Below are 21,263 nucleotides of genomic sequence, written 5' to 3' on the forward strand. Positions count from 1 at the left end.
ACATGCTAGTAGTTGCACTAAATTTCAGTTGGCAAACTTCATTCTTACATTGATTTTCAGCCCCTGTAATATGAAATTTGCAGAATAATGTAAATTTGAGATTTTTTTTGTAGGAGAAGTGATAGTAATATAGGCTGGATGTGAACTCAGCGTTTATACAGTATACTGCTCTCTTCATAAGCTCAAATATCACACTGCTCCAATGCTGAATTTATTTCCTCTTCAAGTGATTTACACTTTTCTATAGACTGGTCTCTCTGCCCTCCCTGAGACTGTGCATGCTTTTTTCCTCTCCAGGTAGGAGAATCGGGAGCAAACTACTTTTTGCAGCAAAGAGAGAAAGAAAGACCAGCAAAAGCCATGAGAACAATGAGCAGGCACTTTGATGGATTTGTGATATTTTTACTGAACACTTGGATACATGCAGAATTTACAGACACACTGCGGAAGGAAAAGGGTAGACATTTTTAATGAACACTAGAAAGTTGCCAAAATTGCATTTAAGGAGCTAACAAAAAACAAGTGAATGCAAAGGGCAGCACGGTGGCTCAGTGGTTAGCACTGCAGCGCTGGGGTCCTGGGTTCAAATGCCACCAAGGACAACATCTGAAAGGAGTTTGTATGTTCTCTCCGTGTTTGCGTGGGTTTCCTCCGAGTTCTCCAGTTTCCTCCCACATTCCAAAGACATACTGATAGGGAATTTAGAATGTGAGCCCCATCAGGGACAGCAATGATAAAGTGTGCAAACTTGTAAAGCTCTGCGGAACATGTTAGCGCTATATACAAATAAAGATTATCATTATTATTAAGTGTAATTAGCCTTTACAGAGTTAGGTAAGCCACATTCAAGAAAGTGATCAAACAAAAGCTTTTGAGGAGGGTCCAGCCAACATCATATTATGGGGTATGTATAGAAGAAAATACTACTACAACAACTAACTAATAACCAAATAATAAAAGTGAGGACAGGCCAGGCTCTATTTCCATAGACTAACACACATAATCCATCTTCATGCCATTCTTACATCTGAGGTCTGGTCATCTTAAGCTGGTTGAGAATGTCTTTCTGGACACGGGGATTTGCAGTTGCTGTAAGAGCCATCATTGGTACAGACGGGAATTTTTGACGCAATATGTTGAGCCTTTTGTAGTCTGGACGGAAATCATGGCCCCACTGTTAGAAGTAAAAATGTAATATGTAAAAGAAAAAAAAGAAAATTAGCACCGTTAGTAAATTGAAAGTTATACAAGGTGTTTCAATGTGTGTATCAGTATTTCTTGATATTTCATTATTAAAATTAGTCATACCACATATTGGGTAAAAAAACCGCTTTCCTAAGCTTTTCCGCCCTTTGTAAAGTGTTTTCACACATTGCTACAGAGTAAAATGTATTAGTTACAAATGAATTACCGTATTTTTCGGATTATAAGACGCAATTTTGTTCCCCCAAATTTTGGGGAAAAGTGGGGGGTGCGTCTTATAATCCGAATGTGTGATGTAGAGGAGGGGGGCAGCTCTGCAGTGGTGCAGGGGTGGGCTGGCTGTGGGCTGCAGAGACAGCGGGAGGTCCTGTGCTCCCGCTCATTAGGCTCATGTAATATTCAAAAAATTATCAAAAATTGATCCAAAAAGGGTATCCAACAGTTAAATCATATATATCCCTACAAATTATCTTTATTGATTAAAAAACCATATGCAATGGTTCACACCAAAAAAAAAAAAAAACATGCACAAACAAAAACAACCGTGTTTCAAAATTACCAATTAAAAATGGGTAAGCTAGAAGTCCCTTTTACGTCAACTAGGCTGTCGCCTTCCTGGCTGTGGAGGTTGGCACCCTAGGGGGGAACGTTGTGGCGCCCCCGCTCCACGATGGCTGACCCTGGGAGCCCTATATTCCCTGCAGCCACTTGGGGAACCCTCCTACCCGATGTCCTAAAGCAGGGTTTCCCAACTCCAGTCCTCAAGGCACACCAACAGATCATGTTTTCAGGATTTCCTTTGTATTGCACAGGTGAAGCAATTATCACCTGAGCAATACTAAGGAAATCCTGAAAACATGATCTGTTGGTGTGCCTTGAGGACTGGAGTTGGGAAACCCTGTCCTAAAGGAACCCCTATCAATAGACATAGACAATCCTATATCTAAGAGGACCCTAGACCCCAATTAAAAACAAAAAAGAACACAATAGGCAATTGGTGACGTTTGACATAATTTTACAACGTGGCCAAAGGATAACAATATTCCAGGGGTTTGGGCCCTTGGTTTGCCAAAATAGACTGTAGTCTCTTAACATGCAGACTAAATTTCAAAAGTTGCTACAGAAATTAGATACTGCTTACACTGAAAAATGGTGCTCAGAAAACTATTAGAACCAACTCAGATGTGGTCACTGTAGGAAAAACCTAATGTTGGTTAAATCAGTGTTTTCTAAGCTTGCTGTGTATGTTCACACTCTTTCCAATAGCATCAAAAAGACCAACAATGCCACATTTCAAATGTGACAAAAAATGCTGCATGATGTTGCCCAAAAGAAGTTATAACCCCATCATTAACCACGTGTATAAAATGGAAGTGGTTTCTAAGCATGCAGATTGTGTTCAAAAAACTGTTGCAATAGATACTGCTTTTTAATGCCAATTGTTAATGGCACAGATGAGTACAAATGCTAAGCCAACTTAAAACTACAACCAGGTCAATAAAGGACCCGAGATACAACACATATTAATCAATAAAGATCATTTGTAGGGATATATATGATTTAACGCTCGGAGCAGCGCATATTGCATGTGCCTGCATTCTCCCCCAACTGCCCCGTCACTATAGTCACCTTCTGATGATGTCTCCGTGCTCCCTGCTCCCCCTGGCTCTTCCTGTGTCTGTGTCAATAGGACCTGCGGTCACGTGACTTCCAGTGTGCAGCACTGTGTTCATGTGATGGAAGGTCCTGCAGCTACAATGAAATGCCTGTATGAGCAGCTCCTTAATGTCAGCACAGACACAGGAAGAGCAGTGGGGGAGCTGGGAGCAGGAGCCATCATTGGAAGGTGAGATATGGGGGGATGTGATGTGGGGCCATGTGCGTGCCAGAGCAGAGGCGCATATCCAGGATGTGATGTGGGGGCCATGTGCGTGCCAGCAGCACAGGGGGGCATATTCAGGATGGGATGGGGGGGCATGTGCGTGCCAGAGCTCAGGGTGGCATATCCAGGATGTGATGTGGGGGCCATGTGTGTGCCAGCAGCACAGGGGGGCATATTCAGGATGGGAGGGCAAGTGCGTGCCAGAGCACAGGGGGGCATATCCAGGATGGGATGGGGAGCCATGTGTGTGCCAGCAGCACATGGGGGCATATCCAGGATGTGATTTGGGGGCCATGTGCGTGCCAGCTGCACAGGGGGGGCATATCCAGGATGGGAGGGCATGTGTGTGCCAGAGCACAGGGGGGCATATCCAGGATGTGATGTGGGGGCCATGTGTGTGCCAGCAGCACAGGGGGGCATATTCAGGATGTGATGTGGGGGCCATGTGTGTGCCAGCAGCACAGGGGGGCATATTCAGGATGTGATGTGGGGGCCATGGGCGTGCCAGCAGCACAGGGGGGCATATTCAGAATGGGAGGGCATGTGCGTGCCAGAGCACAGGGGGGCATATCCAGGGTATGATGTGGGGGCCATGTGCGTGCCAGAGCACAGGGGGGCATATCCAGGATGTGATGTGGGGGCCATGTGTGTGCCAGCAGCACAGGGGGGCATATCCAGGATGGGGGCCATGTGTGTGCCAGCAGCACAGGGGGACATATCCAGGATGGAATGGGGGGGGCTTGTGCGTGGCAGCAGCACAGGGGGGGCATATCCAGGATGGAATGGGGGGGCCATGTGCGTGCCAGCAGCACAGGGGGGCATATCCAGGATGTGATGTGGGGGCCGTGTGTGTGCCAGCAGCACAGGGGGGCATATCCAGGATGGGAGCAGCACAGGGGGCATATCCAGGATGGGATGGGGGGGCCTTGTGCGTGCCAGCAGCACAGGGGGGCATATCCAGGATGGGATGGGGGGGCCCATGTGCGTGCCAGCAGCACAGGGGGGCATATCCAGGATGGGATGGGGGGCCCATGTGTATGCCAGCAGCACAGGGGTGCATATCCAGGATGGGATGGGGGGCCATGTGCGTGCCAGCAGCACAGGGGGGCATATCCAGGATGGGGTTTGGGGGGCATGTGTGTGCTAGCAGCACAGGGGGGCATATCCAGGATGGGATGGGGGAGCCATGTGCATGCCAGAAGCACAGCGGGGCAGTGCCAGCAGCACAGTGGAGCAATGAGCCAGTGTAGCAGAACAAGGGGGCAATGTGCCAGCAACACAGGGGGGCCATGTGACAGCAGAAGGGGGCCATGTGCCAGGATGGGGGTTTAATAGATACCAGGATAAAGGACATATATATGACTTGTAAGACGGACACTGGCATTATAAGACAGACCCCCATTTAACATAAAAAAATTTCTCTTTCTTCAATTTTGGGTGTGCGTCTTATAATCAGGAGCGTCTTATAAAGCGAAAAATACAGTATACTTTCTGTTGCTTTCAAACTTGGGGAAAAAAAACAAAACATTTTTAATTGTGTTTTTTTTTTTTTTAAGATTTGTATTCTAAACATGGAGAGCATGTCCTACTACAGCTCAAAGACAGAGGCTGAGTGCAGGTTACCAGTGCTGACCCTGTGACGGCACTGTTCACCTTGCAGTCCTGAGTACAATATTATTAGCGCAATAATTCATTTTTTTTTACAAAATAATAATCTTAGTAATGGAACAACCCACTAGTCAGAGCACAGAACAGCTTACCTGGCTTACACAGTGAGCCTCATCAATGACAAATCGTGCCAGCAGCTGACGCTCATACAAATTTTCCATTGTGGTAATAAGTCTGGGGCTTGCGCAAACCTTTTGTACAGACAAAAAAAAAAACCCTGTAAATGATGAATTGGGCCCTTAATATAATTTATGCATTTACTAAGTATTAGGGTAACCACTAGAATACCACATTTCTCGCATAGTTCCCCCTATTGCTGAGAAAATACAAAAACAATGTGTAGCTGCAGGTCTGGCTGATCTTGCCATTTACTTGTACTAATACAATTTCAGTACACTGGAAATGTAAAGTTGGCCCCATTTTTTTCTTGGATTGATCTTAAAGCTGGCTGTAAATTAAAAATGGGATATCATGGTGAGACAATGCCCAAAAACTGAATTTCTGGAAGACAAGAAAGTATTATTTTAGTGATTTGTACCAAGTCATTCATTTTCCTAATTCTGAATTTTGTATTATTTAAATACAAAATGTTATATTTTTTTTCTCTTATGGTATTTGTTGGCTTTTTTTTTGCTCCAAATTCTTCAAAATTGTGCACGGGGTTGAAGAATTTTGCACTAAATCAAATTTTACCAAAATCTGACCCATAAACTCAGTTATCCATGTAATCACTACATTGGGGGTTCGGGACTAGAGTACATTCTTAACGCTGCCCATAATGTCAAACATTAAAAAAACATAACTACAGGCAAACACTTCATAATACAGTATAGAAAAAAGGCACAAATTAAAAAGAATACTAAGGCACAAGTGAAAAAAAGGCAAAAATACAATAATGAATGGGCCCTAAGGGTATTTATACTTTAGTGACTTATGCCTATGTAACTTTTTAGAATTCCCCATTGTTTTAGGGCAATTTTTATGCTCAGTCTGATTTTGAGCACAAGCTATTGGCAGCTTGGGAAGTTAAAAAGACAATGGAATAGACAAAATATCTCACCATGACAAAAAAAAAATGCATCACAAGACTGACTGCTGAAATAAGACTGGTAGTTTTTGAGTTTCCATTGGCTTTTCAGTAGGACTTAAAAAAACAAAAAAACAAAAAAAAAAAAACCCCGCCATGTAATATGCTTGAAAAAGGCAATATTTTTTTAATTTTAATTTTTTTTTTTTTTTTTTTACAGGCAATTCAAAACACATTATTATTACCTTCTCTGGAGTGACATATAGCAGTTTTATAATTGGATCTTTTTTAGAGAGCTGCAAGTAAATGCTGGAAGCTTCAGAATCAGTCTTATCTCCTGTGAGATACGTGGCTGGAATCTAGTTGAACAGAACAGGCAATATGACAAAATATCAGGTCTATTTGTCTTTTGAGGCATTAAATCCGTACAAGCTATAGACAGGAGATGAAAACAACAACAAAAACTACTTGAAAGGTATGAATGAAACCACAAAATTGGCAAGGATCAATAACATTATTTTATTATATTACCGTATATACTCGTGTATAAGCCGAGATTTTCAGCCCATTTTTTTGGGCTGAAAGTTCCCCTCTCGGCTTATACACGAGTCATATACCTGGGGTCGGCGATCATACTTACCCCCTCCTGGCGCGGTCTCTGCAGCCCCCTCGCTTCTCCCGGTCTCAGGCTCCTTCCTTCAGCGGTCACGTGGTACGGCTCATTAAACTCATGAATATGCGCATATTCATGAGTTTAATGAGCGGTACCACATGACCACTGAAGGAAGGGAGACCGTGGGAGAAGCCGGGCTGCAGAGACCGCGCCAGGAGGCGGTAAGAAATCCACCTGTTCCCGGTTCATCGCTGTTTGCTGCTGCGTCCTGTGTCAGTGACATTCAGCCAGCAGAGGGAGCGGTGACGTGGTTAGTGCGCACCGCGACACCTGCTGGCTGAATAGTCACTGACACAGGATGCGGCAGACAGCAGCGATGGACCCGGGACATGTGAATATCTCAGGTTCCGGGTCCTGAGCCAGCGGCAACACCGGCACCTGTCCCCATAGCGCGCTTGTGTCTCCGCCTGCTCAGGACCCGGCACCTGGCCCCCAGGGAGGAGAGCTGAGTATGTCATTTTTGTTGCAGCAGCGGCAGCATATGGGGGCATAATCTATGGAGCATCATTTTATGCGGGCTGCATATGGGGGCATAATCTATGGAGCATCATCTTATGGGGGCTGCATATGGGGGCATAATCTATGGAGCATCATCTTATGGGGGCATAATCTATGGAGCATCATCTCATGGAGGCAGCATATGGGGGCATAATCTATGCAGCATCTTATGGGGGCAGCATATGGGGGCATAATCTATGGAGCATCATTTTATGGGGGCTGCATATGGGGGCATAATCTATGGAGCATCATTTTGTGGGGGCTGCATATGGGGGCATAATCTATGGAGCATCATTTTATGGGGGCATAATCTATGGAGCATCATTTTATGGGGGCTGCATACGGGGGCATAATCTATGGAGCATCATCTCATGGGGGCATAATCTATGGAGCATCATCTTATGGGGGCATAATCTATGGAGCATCATCTTATGGGGGCATAATCTATGGAGCATCATCTTATGGGGGCTGCATATGGGGTCATAATCTATGGAGCATCATCTTATGGGGGTTGCATATGGGGGCATCATCTTATGGGGGCTGCATATGGGGGCATAATCTATGGAGCATCTTATGGGGGCAGCATATGGGGGCATAATCTATGGAGCATCATTTTAAGGGGGCTGCATATGGTGGCATAATCTATGGAGCATCATCTTATGGGGGCTGCATATGGGGGCATAATCTATGGAGCATCATTTTATGGGGGCAGCATATGGGGGCATAATCTATGGAGCATCATTTTATGGGGCTGCATAAGGGGGCATAATCTATGGAGCATCTTATGGGGGCAGCATATGGGAGCATAATCTATGGAGCATCATCTTATGGGGGCTGCATATGGGGGCAAAATCTATGGAGCATCATCTTATGGGGGCTGCATATGGGGGCATAATCTATGGAGCATCATCTCATGGGGGCTGCATACGGGGGCATAATCTATGGAGCATCGTCTTATGGGGCAGCATACGGGGGCATAATCTATGGAGCATCATTTTATGGGGGCAGCATATGGGGGCATAATCTATGGAGCATCATTTTATGGGGGCTGCATACGGGGGCATAATCTATGGAGCATCATCTCATGGGGGCAGCATACGGGGCATAATCTATGGAGCATCATCTTATGGGGGCTGCATATGGGGGCATAATCTATGGAGCATCATCTTATGGGGGCATAATCTATGGAGCATCATCTCATGGGGGCAGCATATGGGGGCCTAATCTATGGAGCATTTTATGGGGGCTGCATATGGAGGCATAATCTATGGAGCATCATCTTATGGGGGCTGCATATGGGGGCATAATCTATGGAGCATCTTATGGGGGCATAATCTATGGAGCATCATTTTATGGGGGCTGCATATGGAGGCATAATCTATGGAGCATCATTTTATGGGGGCTGCATATGGGGACATAATCTATGGAGCATCATCTTATGGGGGATGCATATGGGGGCATAATCTATGGAGCATCATCTTATGTGGGCTGCATATGGGGGCATTACCTATGGAGCATCTTATGGGGGCTGCATATGGGGGCATAATCTATGGAGCATCATCTTATGGGGGCTGCATATGGGGGCTTAATCTATGGAGCATCTTATGGGGGCTTAATCTATGGAGCATCTTATGGGGCATAATCTATGGAGCATCTTATGGGGGCATAATCTACGGAGCATCTTATGGGGGCATAATCTATGGAGCATTTTATGGGAGCTGCATATGGGGGCATATTCTATGGAGCATCTTATGGGGGCAGCATATGGGGGCATAATCTATTGAGCATCTTATGGGGGCAGCATATGGGGGCATAATATATAGAGCATCTTATGGGGGCAGCATATATGGAGCATCTTATGGGGGCATATTCTATGGAGCATCTTATGGGGGATGCATATGGGGGCATTATCTATGGAGCATCTCATGGGGGCATAGTCTATGGATCATCTTATGGGGGCATATTCTATGGAGCATCTTATGGGGGATGCATATGGGGGCATTATCTATGGAGCATCTCATGGGGGCATAGTCTATGGAGCATCTTATGGGGGCATTATTAACCATTGTGCTGCATATGGGGTGTATTTTGTATGGAACATCTTATGGGGCCATTATATGGGGCTCCTGATTCAATATGGATATTCAAAAACATTTAACCTACTGATGTTATAATTTATTTTACTTTTATTGGTATCTATTTTTATTTTTGAAATTTACCAGTGGCTACTGTATTTTCCACCCTCGGCTTATACGCGAGTCAATAAGTTTTCACAGTTTTTTGTGGCAAAATTAGGGGGGTCAGCTTATACACAGGTCGGCTTATACACGAGTATATACGGTAATTAATTATAAATTTTGTAGTTTCATTCATACCTTTCAAATAGTTTTTGTTTTTATCTGTATTGTAGCTACTTGATCATTGTTTAATATTTTACATATTTATTTATACTGGGGTAGAAGTTTTCCATCTTATGTAGGTGAAATATAGACAAGAGATGGTTTATGCCCAAATGTCCAGCCCCTCAATTAAATTGGATCCCAAGTCACATTTTCTACCTGTTTTCTCTGGATAAAGCAACAGGTTAAAATCTTAATTGGAGGACCCCAAATATTTGTAAGACTTTGAACAGTGATTTTCTAAACCACGAATATCACATTTCCTCCACTAATAGAAACCTATCGGGCCAAATGAAATTGTAAGTAGCAATGATGTATTCTAAGCAACCTTGTGCAAACGAAATATCAGGTGTCTTCAAAATCATTCTGGACTGAAAAGGACATGATTATCAAAAACAGGGAAACATATACTATAATGTCACCTTTTTGTTCAAACCATAAATAAAACTGATTATTACATCTGTACACGCTACCTATTTGGCTATTTTGTGGGCTAGAATTAAGGGCATGTCACACTAAGAGATATCGCTAGCAATATCGCTATAACTTGTGACGTTATAGCGATATTGCTAGCGATATCGCTATGTGTGATACTTACCTATAACCCGCTCCCCCGCTGCTTATCGCTGATCGCGCGAGAACGTCCTGGACTGTTTCTCGTCGTCAGCTTCCTGCGGCGCTTCCTGCTGTGACGACGAGCGACGCGTGGAGCCGGGCGGGAGGACGCAGGATCACCTGGTGTGACAGGTAAGTAGCGACCCCCGACCCCAGCGATGTCGCTGGTGAGATATGCCTGTGTGGCAGCTCACTAGCGACCACTTAGCGATGTACCAGCGATCCTGACCGCGTCATATCGCTGGTCGGGATCGCTGGTGCATCGCTAAGTGTGACAGTACCCTTACTCCTTACTATTACAACTCACTTTACCAGGTCTGTCATAGATGGACACACAGAGGAACAATACCAAATGCTTACGTCTAGAGTGGTGAGCTTCTGAACCTGGTCAATTATCAAGGAACGGAGGGGGGAGATGACAATAGTGACACCGGGGGACACGCAACCTGGCAGCTGGTAACACAAACTCTTCCCGCCACCTGGAATTAATTTAGATTTTTATCATTATCAATTGAAAAATAACATTCTTTAAACAAAAACAATGTTAATGCACTCTAATGGAGTTCAACAATGGTGCCACCGCTCCTTGGTGGCTGTCCTTGGAATCCCTGGTGTGTCCTAATCTTGGTGTATAATATACAAACTCATAATCACAATCACAGATATTTACACTATCGTTCAAAAGTTTAGGGTCACTTAGAAATGTCCTTATTTTTGAAAGAAAAGCAGTCTTTTTCCAATGAAGCTAACATTAAATGATTCAGAAATACACTATACATTGTTAATGTGGTAAATGACTATTCTAGCTGCAAACGTCTGGTTTGTAATGCAATATCTTCATAGGTGTATAGAGGCCTATTTCCAACAACCATCACTCCAGTGTTCTTATGCTACTTTGTGTTTGCCAACTGTGTAAGAAGGCTAATAGATGGTTAGAATACTCTTGAAAACCCTTGTGCATGTATGTTAGCACAGCTGAAAATAGTTTGGCTAATTAGAGAAGCTATAAACCTGACCTTCCTTTGAGCTAGTTGAGAATCTGGAGCATTACATTTGTTGGTTCGATTAAACTCTCAAAATGGCCAGAAAAAAAATAACTTTTATGTGAAACTCGACAGTCTATTCTTGTTCTTAGAAATGAAGGCTATTCCATGCGAAAAAGTGCCAAGAAACTGAAGATTTCCTACAACTGTGTGTACTACTCCCTTCAGAGGAGAGCACAAACAGGCTCTAACCAGAGTAGAAAGAGATGGGAGGCCCCGCTGCACAAGTGAGTAACAAGACAAGTACATTAGAGCAGGGTTCCCCAACTCCAGTCCTCAAGGCCCACCAACAGGTCATTTTTCAGGATTTCCTTAGTACTGCCCAGGTGATAATTGCATCACCTGTACAATACAAGGGAAATCCTGAAAACATGACCTGTTGGTGGGCCTTGAAGACAGGAGTTGGGGAACCCTGCATTAGAGTCTGTAGTTTGAGAAATCGACGCTTCACAGGTCCTCAAACTGGCAGCTTCATTAAATAGTACACGCAAACGCCAGTGTCAACGTCTACAGTGAAGAGGCAACTCCGGGATGCTGGCCTTCAGGGAGGAGTGGCAAAGAAAAAGCCATATCTGAGAATGGGTAATAAAAGGAAAAGATTATTATGGGCAAAAGAACACAGACATTGGACAAAGGAAGATTGGTAAAAAGTGTTATGGAAAGACGAATCCAAGTTTGAGGTGTTTGGATCACACAAAAGAACATTTGTGAGATGCAGAACTGAAAAGATGCTGGAAGAGTGCCTGACGCCATCTGTCAAGCATGGTAGAGGTAATGTGATGGTCTGGGGTTGCTTTGGTGCTGGTAAAGTTGGAGATTTGTACAAGGTAAAAGGGATTTTGAATAAGGAAGGCTATCACTCCATTTTGCAACGTCATTCAATACCCTATGGACAGCGCTTGATTGGAGCCAATTTCACTGTGGACAGCGCTTGGAGCCAATTTCATCCTACAATAGGACAATGACCCAAAGCACACCTCCAAATTATGCAAGAACCATTTAGGGAAGAAGCAGGCAGCTGGTATTCTATCTGTAATGGAGTGGCCAACGCAGTCACCAGATCTCAACACCATTGAGCAGTTCTGGGAGCAGCTTGACCGTATGGTATGCAAAAAGTGCCCCTCAAGCTAAACCAACTAGTGGGAGGGGTTTCTGGAAGCATGGGGTGCAATTTCTCCAGATTACCTCAGCAAATTAACTGCTAGAATGCCAAAGGTCTGCAATGTTGGAATTGCTGCAAAGGGATCATTCTTTGACGAAAGCAGTGTTTGAAGGAGAAAATTATTATTTCAAATAAAAATCTTTTTTTTCCGACCTTGTCAATGTCTGGACTAAATTTTAAATTCATTTGGCAACTCATTTGATTAATAAACGTATGAGTTTTCATGGAAAAGACAAAATTGTCTGGGTGACCCCAAACTTTTGAACGGTAGTGTATATAAAATGCGTTTATAGCGCAAAAGGATCAAACATGTCCAATGCTGCACAACTATACACAATAATAGGATGAGATAGTGCTGTATGGTATTGAAATATATAGGATATAACTGGAAAAGTACTATATATATATATATATATATATATATATATATATCTATATCTCTATCTATATATCTATATGCACTTAAGTATCATAATTGAAGAAAATATACATCAGTGACCTCCTGGTACCCTGTGTTCTTGGATCCCCTACCACATTAAGCTAATCATAGACCAACTCTATGCATATACAATACTATAGCATATACAACGCTATAGAGACTTTATTTAAACATGTTGCTTTTACAAAAATACCTAACAGACCTAGTAAGGAACCTTGGTGCACTTCACCATTAATTTTTCCCACTTTGTCTGTCTTCTGTCGTTGAGAGGGGGCACCATGGAGTACAAATTAGGGTGTCAAACTCCGCTATAAGGAAGGGAGAGATCCTAGGAAGGGAGAGGGATCTATTAGGATCACATGCCTACCTCCGAGTAATTGTTCAGTGACCCTGGTCACTAAAGAATACACCCTGGTGCTGTCTGTAATTACCGTGTTTTTGGGATTACAAGACGCACTTTTTCCCCCCCAAATTTGGGGGGAAAATGCTGGTGCCTCATAAAATGCGGATATACCTTACCGGCCGCGGTGAAGCAGGGTGCCAGGGTCGCTGCTGGAGGAGGCAAGAGTGGAGCTTTGCTGCAGGCTGGGATGAGGGGGTGTTACAATTTGTGCCTATTCGGGTGTTCGGTGGTGCGGGGACTCTGCCGAAATTTTGTGAAAGCCCAGAGCCCCCGCACTTACATGGTTCACTGTGCAATGGACTCCAGGAAAATGGCTGCCGGGGGCAGCACATGCGCAGATGGAGATCTCGGCACCAAGATCTCGGGAGACACTGGTCAAAATTGTAAAATTTGGCGTGGTCATGAAGGTGAAAATAGGCTCGGGAGGGCAGGGGTCAATAGCTCAGAGCCTGCAAGAGCGGAATAGCTGGAGGAAGTAGCAAACACTTAAGTACTTAGTGTCTGCAGCTATAACAGACGAAAAAAAAATCAGCTGAAGCTATATGAAGGCGTCAGACCTAGAGACGAGCAAATATTTCAATGTTCGGCTCGGTTTACGATCGCCGAATTTGCAATATTCACCGATTAATTTGTCCAATATTCGCCAAACGCCATTCATATCAATGGGAGGCACAAACAAAACGCATGCACAACACCTTATAACGGCCCCAAATCCTGCCAAAACACATCAAATGAGGGACAGACACCAGGAAAGTGGCCTCAATTCACCCACAGTACAAACTGTAGCATGGAAATTCAGCAATCAGCCAGGTATGAGGTATCAGGGGTCTGGGACAGCATTTACAGCTTTCAGTTGAACATCACAGTAAGACGAGGTCGGTGAGGGATCGGTGTAAGTCTCCTTTGCTGGGAGCCCCAATACCACATGCAAAAGCTCAACCTGCTTTCATATTCAGCCACACTCAGGTGGCACAAATATACAAATATCATTTTTCTGACAACAGTAGGCTACAAAATGTATAAGGATAGTAACACGGGTAGTTGACTCCAAGGAGGTGGAGGCCTGATGGTCTTGGAGGCCTACTGCTACAGGCAACAAGCATGAAGGAGATCCAACCAGGAGTCTACATATTTACAAAAATTATTGGCAGATGCCAACAAAGTGGCATTAATTGCAATAGAATAGAACTAGTATAGCGGGGATCGACACCTCTTCTACTACAGCTAACCCAGTAGATGGGAGACTGTAAGAAATAAGTTGGTGGAATCACTGTTCCGTATTCGTTGCCAGCTTTAAGTCCACGCTCTCTGCCGCAAAACAAACTTACTTTGCATCTCTCATATCCTCCCTGTCTCACAACCCTAAACAGCTCTTCAACTCTTTCAATTCTCTACTCCGTCCCACAGCACCTCCTCCCCCTCCTCTAATTTCTGCTGAAGACTTTGACTCCTTCAAGCAGAAGATCGAGACGATCAGACAAAACGTTGGCCCGCAGCCCCAAATGCCCCTCAGCCCTGTTCTGCAAAAGCCAGGTTCTCCACCATGACAGAATATCAGCTCTCCACCCTTCTGTCAATATCACACCTCACCACTTGTGCCCTCGACCCACTCCCGTCTCACTTCATCCCTAACTTGGCCACAGTCTTCATCCCATCTCTAACACACCTCTTCAACCTTTCACTTACAAATGGTGTCTTCCCTCATCATTCAAACATGCCTCAATCACATCCATCCTCAAAAAGCCCTCCCTTGACCCATCCTCTGTGTCTATCGCCCGATATCTCTTCTCCCTTACGCCTCAAAACTACTGGAACAGCATGTATATCTAGAACTGTCCTCCCACCTGTCCTCCTGTTCCCTCTTTGACCGGTTACAATCTGGCTTCCGACCGCATCACTCAACTGAAACTGCCCTAAGTCACTAACGACTTACTAACCGCCAAGAGCAAGCGACACTACTCTGTCCTCCATCTCCTGCACCTGTCCTCTGCCTTCGACACCGTAGACCATTCCCTCCTGCTACAGACTCATCTCTTGGCATCACAGACTTGGCCCTATCCTGGATCTCATCATACCTAACAGACCGAACATTTAATGTCTCCCTCTCAAACACCACCTCCTCACCTCGCCCCCGTCTGTCGGTGTTCCTCAAGGCTCTGTCCTAGGACCCCTACTATTCTCCATCTACACCTTTGGCTTGGGACAGCTCATAGAATCCCACGGTTTGCACTACCACCTCTATGCCGATGACACGCAGATCTACCTATCTGGACCCAACCTCGCCTCCTTACTGACTGAAATCCCACAATGGCTGTCTGCTATCTCAGCCTTCTTCTCTGCTCGCTTTCTCAAACTGAACATGGACAAAACAGAATTCATCATCTTTCCCCCATCTCACTCTACCCCTCCACCAGACCTATTCATCAATGTCAATGGCTGCTCTCTTTCCCCAGTCCTGCACGCTCGGTGCCTTGGGGTGATCCTCGACTCTGCACTCTCTTTCAAACCACATATCCAAGCCCTCGCTTCCTCCTGCTGCCTCAAACTCAATATTTCCCAGATCCGCTCATTCCTCAACCACGAAGCCACAAAACCACTAGTGCATGCTCTTATCTCCCGCCTTGACCACTGCAACCTCCTACTCTCTGGCCTCCCCTCTAGCACTGTGGCTCCACTCCAGTCCATCCTACACTCTGCTGCCCGACTAATCGACCTGTCTCCCCGCTATTCCCCAGCCTCCCCCCTATGCCAGGCCCTTCACTGGCTTCCTATTGCCCAGAGGCTCCAATTCAAAACCCTAACCATGACATACAAAGCCATCCACAACCTGTCTCCTCCATACATCTGTGACATGGTCTCTAGGTACGGTACCTACCCACACGCAACCTTCGATCATCTCAAGATCTCCTTCTCTACTCCCCCCTTATCTCTTCTTCCCACAACCGAATACAAGACTTCTCCCGTGCTTTCCCCATACTCTGGAACTCTCTGCCGCAACACATCAGACTTTCACTATCAACGGAAACCTTCAAGAAGAACCTGAAGACCCACCTGTTCCGACAAGCCTACAGCCTGCAATGATCCACGGTCTACTGAACCACCGCACGACCTGCTCTACCCTCTCCTACTGTATCCTCACCCATCCCTGTAGACTCTGAGCCCTCGCGGGCAGGGTCCCCTCTCCTTATGTACTTGTGTGTCCCTTGTCTTACACATGTTTATTGTACCTGTCTATATTTCCCCTTTTGACATGTAAAGCGCCATGGAATAAATGGCGCTATATAAATGCATAATAATAATTCCTCTGAAAGCCTGGAAGGGGCGTAACTAGGTGGCCTACCAAATGCCTACTCGGACAAGTGGCAGCAGGCGAAACTGCGACCCAAGGAAGGACAAAGAGGTGGCACCAAGTGCTACTCCATGGCTGAACTACAGAAGGTGGCAGCTGACCCCCTACAGCGAGTAAGCTGTTACGGCCGGAAGGAGGGATGAAAAATGCAGGCAGGTACTGTAAGGACTCTGGAACTATGGGTGCAGATAGGACCTGGTTGAGAAACAGAAAAGCACTGGCAGGTGCGGGCTGGGCTGGGTATTAGACAGATGGGCGCTGGTAGGTGCGATCCGGACCAGCTGATGGACAGAAGAGCACAGACAGATACGATCAGATGGGCACAGACAGGTAAGAGCAGACGGGTACAGGGTAGACAAGCAGACAGGCGGACCTGGGGTACCTGATACTAGCAAGCATGCAAGGCAAACTAACAACGTAGCTCAGGCACCTCCATATTGGAGAAGCCTTAAATAGAAGGTGTCGCCCAGCTATAGGCTGGGAATACCTTAGGTTGATGCGGGTGTGAGTGGGATACACTGAATGTCCTGTGTGTTAGGTATGAGGCGAGCCAACAAAGGGCCAAGTGTAATGTCATCAGATAAAGTCTGTAATAAGAAGGAAAGGTGCACTGTGTCTAAGGCACATGCCTGGTCCAGGAGAAGGACAAACTTGGTCGGTTAAAATTTGGCGGTTAGTAGGTCGTTGGTGATTTTAGTCAAGGCAGTTTCAGAGGAATGGTGCGGTCTGAAGCCAGATTGTAAGTGGTCAAAAAGGGAGCAAGAGGAGAGGTGGAAGAACAGTTCAAAACGCACGTGTTGTTCCAGTAGTTTGGAGGCATAGGGGAAAAATTATATGGGGCAATAGGTAGACAGAGGATGGGTCAAGAGTGGGTTTTTTGAGGATGGGTGTGATCGAGGTATGTTTCAATCAGGATGGAAGATACCAGTTAGTGACAACTTGAAGCGGTGGGTTAGGCTTGTGATGAAGACTGTGGTAAAGTTTGGAGTTCACAGGTGGTGAGGCAAAGTCTTCAGCTGAGATGAGAGGGAGCTGGTGGACGCAAAAGAGAATTGAAAGTACTGAATAGCTGTTTAGGGCTATGAGACAGGTATGAGGGGGGAGAAGTCGGTTTGTTTTACTGCAGTGAGCCTTTGCGCAGCATTTTTACAACTTCTATTACTGGACAGTCAACTCCGCTCCCTTTCTTTGGCAGCTGTACAGCGGTACGCTTTGTATACGAGGGCCAGAAAGAATATGTCCTTCAGTAGATGGCAAGCGCTGCATCAAGCAGCCTCTGCACCTCTTCCTCCACTTTAACATCACACACAGTACAGTCATCAGTGGTGGCACCCCAATTACCCTCATTTTCCCCCCACATCACAACTCTCCAAGTGCCCAACTGACTGTGGGGAACCACAGATGGCCCATTCTGCAGAGCTGTTCACACATTCCAGTGCATTGGTATCAGAGATCTACTCTAAAGATTCACAGAGTCAATAGGAGGAAATCATCTGCACCAATAGCCAAATTTTGTGTCTGTTTGATCCATGGCCAGACGAAGTTGGGTCTGAGCATAAACCAAACCCTCGTCAACAGACGTTAACCCCGTTGGGTGAACGTGATCAATTTGTGATGAAACTCCGATACTTGAGGTGTCCGCGGACTGTACTGTGCTGTCAAGACAGGAAGAGGAGTAGGGTAACTCAGGGCAAGGAGTGTGAGAACAGAGAGGTAGACAATGAGGTAGTAGATCACACTTGGTGAAAACCCAGAGGCATGCAACTGAGTAGCTTAGCAGAGGAAAACTAGGAGGTTACGTAGACAGTGTTTTGCAACCACGACAACCAAGGCATACTGAGCCCCAACTCTGGTAGTGGACAGTAGTGTTTGCAGTTGAATATCTTGGGTCTTTTTTTCAGACCAGCAAAAATCTAAAAAAATCAGGTTAGCTGTCAACTTTTTTTTTTTTTTTTTTTTAAAGTCCTAGTGCTAAGCATCTCTGGGAACTCGCAGATACAATACAATGGCGCTTTAGTGCAAAAGAATAGTTTCCAGCTGCAAACACTAAGAAACTTGTCACAGAGTTAGGTTGAAATCAGCTTAAACGGCGGGACTGCATAAATAAACCTGTTATGGTGAGGGGGACCATCTCTGAGGAAGAAGAAAGTCAGTCTTTGAAACCCGTTGAAAAGTTTTTTGGTCCCCGCGGTAACCACTAGCTAGTGAAGCCGGCAGGGTCACGTGTTGACTCACGTCACGAAGGTCCTGGACGCCTGGAGGTGCACACAGACGCCGGGAGCACGAGAGGCCGTTCACGGCCGCTTCACAGCTGGAGGAATAACCATGATTTTTAACCACAGCTTGCATGCGTCTTGGCATGCTTTCCACTAGTCTTTCACACTGCTTTTGGATGACCTTATGCCACTCCTGGTACAAAAATTTAAGCAGTTCTTCTTTGTTTGATGGCTTGTGACTATCAATCTTCCTCTTGATAACTTTCCAGAGGTTTTCAATGGGGTTAAGGTCTGGAGATTGGGCTGGCCATGACAGGGATTTGATGTACTGGTCCTTCATTCACACATTGACCTAGCAGTGTGGCATGGTTTATTGTCCTGCTGGAAAAACCAGTCCTCGGAGTTGGGGAACATTGCCTGAGCAGAAGGAATCAACTGTTTTTCCAGGATAACTTTGTATGCGGTTTGATTCATATGTCCTTAGCAAAGAATAACCTGCCCAATTCCATCCTTGCTGAAGCATCCACAGATCACCGATCCTCCACCAAATGTCACAGTGGGTGCAAGACACTGTGGCTTGTACGCCTCTCCAGGTCTCCGTCTAACCATTAGACGACCAGATGTTGGGCAAAGCTGAAAATTAGACTTATCAGAGAAGATTACCTTACTCCATCCCTCTATGGTCCAATCCTTATGGTCTTTGGCAAACTTCAGCCTGGCTTTCCTTTGCTTCTCATTGATGAAAGTTGTTTTTCTAGCTTTACAAGACTTGAGCCCTGCCTCTAGGAGACTGTTACGAACTGTTCTTGTCACGCACCTCACCCCAGCTGCCATTTGTCATTCCTTTTGTAGGTCACTTGATGGCATCCTGCGGTTGCTGAGTGACACTCGAATAAGATGACGGTCATCCCAGTAAGTGGTGAGTCGTTTTCGCCCTCTGCCGGTCTGCAGCTTTGTTGTCCCCAATGTCTGCTGCTTTGCCTTGTTGTAATGGACTGCCGTCTTAGAAATTTTAAGGATGGAGGCAACATTACGCTCACACTGTATCCCTCTGCTAGTAAAGCCAAAATTGAGCCCTTCTTTTACTCACTCAAGACTTTTCTTTTCAACTCCTTTGGCATGGTTAAAAGTTATTTTTTCATTCCTATTACTTTTGGGATATTACTAGCACTTGTTTTGCCATCCAGCTTGTCCTATTGCAAGAGGATTGTGAACACCACAGCAGGGTTTTTTATACTGTCCTTCGATAAATAAGATTTGGTTCAGCCCTCCATATGCTCGCCAGAGGTAGCCTGACTGCCATTAGGTACCGAGATGAGATCTTCAGACCCCTTGTGAGACCATATGCTGGTGCGGCTGGCCTTGGGTTCCTCCTAATGCAGGACAAGGCCAAACCTCATGTGGCTGGAGTGTGTCAGCAGTTAATGCATGATGAGGGCATTGATGCTATGGACTAGCTTGCCAGTTCCCCAGACCTGAATTCAATCGAGCACATCCGGGACATCATGTCTCGTTTCATCCACCAACGCGACATTGCACCACAGACTGTACAGGAGTTGACTGAATCTTTAATCAGGTCTGGGAGGAGATCCCTCAAGAGAACATCCACCACCTCATCAGTAGCATGCCCAGGCGTTGTAGGGAGGTCATACAGGCACGTGGAGGCCACCCACACTACTGAGCATCATTTCCTTGTCTTCAAGCATTTCTACTGAAATTGGATCAGCCTGTAATTTGATTTTCCACTGTAATTTTCAGAATCCTTCCAAATGCAGACCTCCAAGGGATATTAATTTTGATTTAAAATTGATCATTTCTATGTTTTATTGTTCTCAATGCATGCCACCATGTAATGAATAAAGATTTGCAACTGGAATACAGTATTTCATTCAGTGATATCTAGGATGTGGTATTTTAGTGCTCCCTTTATTTTTTGGAGCAGTGTATTATATACAATATATACAGTATATATGTACACATACACACATACACAGTGGGGAAAAAAGTATTTACTCAGCCACCAACTGTGCAAGTTCTCCCACTTAAAAAGATGAGAGAGGCCTGTAATTGACATCATAGGTAGACCACAACTATTAGAGTCAGAATGAGAAAATAAATCTAGAAAATCACCTCGTCTGATTTGGCAAGATTTATTTAGCAAATTATGGTGGAAAATAAGTATTTGGTCACCTAAAAACAAGCAAGATTTCTTGAACTTTCAGACCTGTAACAACTTCTTTAAGAGACTCCTCTGTCCTCCACTCATTACCTGTAGTAATGGCACCTGTTTGAACTTGTTATCAGTATAAAAGACACCTGTCCACAATCTCAAACAGTCACACTCTGGTCTTCACCATAGTGCAGTTTAAAGAGCTGTGGAAGGACACCAGAAACAAAATTGCAGCCCTGCACTGAATCTGCAATAGGCAAGCAGCTTGGTGTGAATCAACTGTGGGAGCAATAATAAGGAAATGGAAGACATACAAGACCACTGATAATCTCCCTCGATCTGGGGCTCCACACAAGATCTCAACCTGTGGTGTCAAAATGATCACAAGAATGAATGACCTGCGAAGAGTTGGGACCACCGTAACAAAGACTACCATCAGTAACACACTACGCCGCCAGGGACTCAGATCCCCCTGCTTAAGGCAGTACATGTCTGGGCCCATCCGAAGTTTGCTAG

The 21,263-nt window shown here is 45.2% G+C and overlaps 1 protein-coding gene across 6 annotated transcripts in view; it reads right to left on the reverse strand.

Moving 5' to 3' along the window:
• BLM (BLM RecQ like helicase) overlaps positions 1–21,263 on the reverse strand; it is an 83,554-nt gene that overhangs the window by 23,507 nt on the left and 38,784 nt on the right. For all 6 annotated transcript variants that reach the window (XM_073569005.1, XM_073569004.1, XM_073569006.1 and 3 more), the window contains 4 exons: positions 10,326–10,444; positions 6,026–6,139; positions 4,846–4,944; positions 1,026–1,174 (listed from right to left, as the gene is read on the reverse strand). In XM_073569005.1, the coding sequence (XP_073425106.1) occupies positions 1,026–1,174; positions 4,846–4,944; positions 6,026–6,139; positions 10,326–10,444 (481 nt within the window). The remainder of the gene's footprint in view (positions 1–1,025; positions 1,175–4,845; positions 4,945–6,025; positions 6,140–10,325; positions 10,445–21,263) is intronic.

Source organism: Dendrobates tinctorius, unplaced genomic scaffold (genome assembly GCF_039654945.1).
Source record: "Dendrobates tinctorius isolate UK_male_01 unplaced genomic scaffold, ASM3965494v1 ptg000022l, whole genome shotgun sequence".
NCBI lineage: Eukaryota > Metazoa > Chordata > Amphibia > Anura > Dendrobatidae > Dendrobates > Dendrobates tinctorius.